We start from the raw sequence: 3,751 nt of genomic DNA on the forward strand, positions 1-3,751 counted from the left end.
TTAAAAAAAAAAAAAAAAAAAAAACTCTCATCTTGACTTGGTTCATCCTACAATAAGGATGTCATAACAACATTCCGGTGATGTAGAGTATTAAGAGTTTAAATGTACACTGCCACAATCATAAAGAGCAGTTCTTCCACCAGATACCAAACCATTCTGCCTCACTTTGCAATGGCATTCAAAGTGAATTTCACACTGAAGAGCATAAACTGTCTAGTGTCCCAGCAGGTTTTTTTTGTTTGTTTTTTTTTTTAAAGAGATGGGGTTTCACTATGTTGGCCAGGCTGGTCTCGAACTCCTGTCCTCAAGCAATTCACCCGCCTTGGCCTCCCAAAGTGCTGGGATTATAGGTGTGGGCCACCGCACCCGGCCTCCAGCAGTTCTTTATAGTCTCCCTCAAGTCTGCTCCACCTCTGGAACTCTTGAACTTCCTCACCACATGTCTGTTTTTCCTTGGGATCTGGTGTCACTGACTTCCGGCGTTTTCGCTGGCTCCCAAGTGTGGCTCTCCCTCGGGCTGGCCGCTTGCTACACATCTGAGGACCCGAAGTGGGGCAGCACACCACAGGATAGTGGGGAGGCACTGACCAGAAAGTAAAAGGGAAGAAAACACAGTAGGATTAAGGCAGAAATTCAAACACATCTCTTGGAATGAGGAAGGAATCATTTAGACTTAGGACTCAAAGCAGTGACAATAATGTGACTTGAAAAGACACAATGTGAGAGCAAATATAGGACCTAGGAGAAATGTCAACACCTCACCTGATTTTTTTTTTTTTTTTTTTTTTGAGACGGAGTCTTACTGTGTTGCCCTGGCTGGAGTGCAGTGGCGCAATCTCAGCTCAGGGCAACCTCTGCCTCCTGGGTTCAAACAATTTTCCTACCTCAGCCTCCTGAGTAGCTGGGACTACAGGTGTGCACCACAGCACCTGGCTAATTTTTGTATTTTTAGTAGAAACAGGGTTTCACCATGTTAGCCAGGATGGTCTCAATCTCCTGACTTCGTGATCCGCCTGCCTCAGCCTCCCAAAGTGCTGAGATTACAGGCATGAGCCACGGTGCCCAGCCATGATTTTTTTTTTATGGCACACAATATGGGGGCACAGCATCCTTTCATTTAAGCTGGCAAAGCCCTAAATGTGATGAAATCAGTGTCATTTTACTTGATTATGGAAAGTAAGGAGAGTTAATGTCTTCTCACCTGTTTTAGGGGACTGGGGAGACCTCGGTTCTGGATCACTGAGGGCTCTGGGGGTCACATAGCGAATTGATGTCTCCTCCAGATACTTGTCTACAAGATCAGGGCACACTGTAGGAGGAGAAGAAATTCAGGAAAATATACACCCTTCCCTTCTCTCAGTCCAAACCTCCAATGGGCCTCACAACTTACTCTCCTAAGTACTCCCCATGGTCAATGTGTTCTCCCCTTTAGATGCCTATGCTGCTCTTTCCTGGCCTCCCACAACTCTTCCCTGATTCCAGCCCCTAATACACCCTCACCAGCCCGTCTCCTCTTGAGGGTGACGTAGGGCAGCAGGTCGTGGCGAGTGATGATGCGCAGCAGCTGCAGCACCTGACGAAAGTTACTTTCATCACAGCGGCCCTGGCGCTCCAGCGCCAATAAGAAGTCACGTCCATTTCGGATGAGTCCACGCTCATGGTCATCAATGACATCAACAAAGAGGAAAGAAAGCACGCGTACATCTCTGTGCGTCAGATGAGTGCCCACGATGTCAAACATGCGGTGCAGGCTATATAGCCCATGTTCCTGCTCACCATGCTCTTCTGGCCACATCTGGCTTGCCTGCCGCTTTAGGCCCGCCATGCTGCGGGCTCAGGTATGCAATGCTTTCCGGAATCCCTGCTCAGCAGCTGCAATCCCCACCGCACTGAAAGGTCAGGGAAAGAACCGATGAGTCACTCAATGGCAGGAACTAGTCTTAGGCGTTCCCATATTTTCAGTCACTAACACAATGCCTGGTATAGTACAGTGCTTTATACATGTTTATTAAATTTTCAAAAGTATTTGTTTAAAAATAAACACTGGCCGGGCACAGGGGTTCACACCTATAATCCCAGCATTTTGGGAGGCCAAGGCAGGAGGATCACTTGAGCCCAGGAGTTCAAGACCAGCCTGGACAACATAGGGAGACTCCTGTTTCTACAAGAAAAAAAAAATTAGCTGGGCTTGGTGGTATCCATCTGTAGTCCAGCTACACAGGAGGCTGAGATGGGAGGATGGCTTGAGGCCAGGAATTCAAGATCAGCCTGGTCAACATAGTGAGACCCCATCTCTACAAAAAAGAGAAAAAAATAGGGCATGGTGGCATGTGCCTGTAGTCCCAGCTACTCAGGAGTCTGAGGCAGGAGGATCACTTGAGCTCAGGAGTTCAAGGCTGCAGTGAGCTATAATCCTGCACTGTAGCCTGGGTGACAGAGTAAGACCCCATCTCAAAAGAAAAAGAAAAGAACTAGTTTAAATTCTGACTTTATCACTGAAAAGCTGTGTAGCTGTGTGACCTTAAGTAAGTCACTTAAGTTCAAATTCTCAGTGCCTTCATCTATAAACAGGGATGAATGAATCTATACCTCAGAGTTAAGAATCCAATGAGAAAATACATGCATAATCACTTGGTAACCCTTATATAAATGGTTGTGAAACAGATTTCAAAGATACAAGCATTCTTGGCCTTTGCAGCCCAGACTCCTCCCTCCACATTATTCCTACAATCCAACCACATCCATTGCTCAGAAAGTTTATCAATAATAATCACCAAAACTCATGGATTTAAATCAACAAACATTAAGTTTCTGCAATAAGCATTCTTGTAATTCTATACCATTTGTACTCCCTTGATCTTCACACTATTTGACAATACCAACTTTTTTTTTTTTTCTGAGACAGAGTCTCACTCTGTCGCCCAGGCTGGAGTACAGTGGCAAGATCTCAGCTCACTGCAACCTCTACCTTCAGGGTTCAAGTGATTCTTGTGCCTCAGCCTCCTGAGTAGCTGGGATTACAGGCATGCGCCACCATATCCAGCTAACGTTTTGTATTTTTAGTAGAGACGGGGTTTCACCGTGTTGACCAGGACGGTCTCGATCTCTTGACCTCGTGATCCTCCTGCCTCGGCCTCCCAAAGTGCTGGGATTACAGGCGTGAGCCACTGCGCCCAGCCTTGGCAATACCAACTTCTAAGCTTTCCTCATGAATGTCATTTACCAATCCCCTATCAGTGACCAATCACAGCCCCACATTCGTTATATAGTTTGGCACCTGATTCACAAAGTTCTTCCATAATTGTGGGTATTAACAATGACACAGCCATTAATCAAGTCTCAAATCCAACCACTTTCACTCCATTCAAGTCACTCATATTTACTGCCCCACCAGACAGTACCATCCAATACTGTCTACTCTCTGGTCACAATCTCCAATCACCCAACCAATCCTAAATTCCTGTTAATGCTACTTCTAGATATTTCTTAAATCTCTACTACCTTTCTACCTCCACTGCCACAGTTCAGATTACAATGATCTCTCACCTGGAGTACTGCAACTGCCACTTTAAGGGTTCTCTGCACCACCAATCTTAACCTACCTAAATCCATCCCCCACCATATCTAGTTCAGTTAGCTATCTAAAGTGCGCAACTGACCGAGTCACTTTCCTGCTTGAGACCTGTTGATAGCCCTGTCCTTACCTATAAGAACACTTCAAATTCTTTTTTTTTTTTTTTTTTTTTTTTTT

At 45.5% G+C, this 3,751-nt stretch overlaps 1 protein-coding gene across 5 annotated transcripts in view; it reads right to left on the reverse strand.

The window, feature by feature from the left end:
• DEDD (death effector domain containing) overlaps positions 1-3,751 on the reverse strand; it is a 12,592-nt gene that overhangs the window by 1,997 nt on the left and 6,844 nt on the right. For 4 of the 5 annotated variants that reach the window (XM_017515067.2, XM_017515069.2, XM_017515066.2 and 1 more), the window contains 3 exons: positions 1,501-1,889; positions 1,202-1,309; positions 437-583 (listed from right to left, as the gene is read on the reverse strand). In XM_017515067.2, the coding sequence (XP_017370556.1) occupies positions 437-583; positions 1,202-1,309; positions 1,501-1,825 (580 nt within the window). In that variant the 5' untranslated portion in view covers positions 1,826-1,889. Of the gene's footprint in view, positions 1-436; positions 584-1,201; positions 1,310-1,500; positions 1,892-3,751 lie in introns of all 5 variants that reach the window. The other variant, XM_037733645.1, reaches the window with a different exon arrangement.

This window comes from Cebus imitator, unplaced genomic scaffold, assembly GCF_001604975.1.
Source record: "Cebus imitator isolate Cc_AM_T3 unplaced genomic scaffold, Cebus_imitator-1.0 Scaffold541, whole genome shotgun sequence".
Taxonomy (NCBI): Eukaryota; Metazoa; Chordata; class Mammalia; order Primates; family Cebidae; genus Cebus; species Cebus imitator.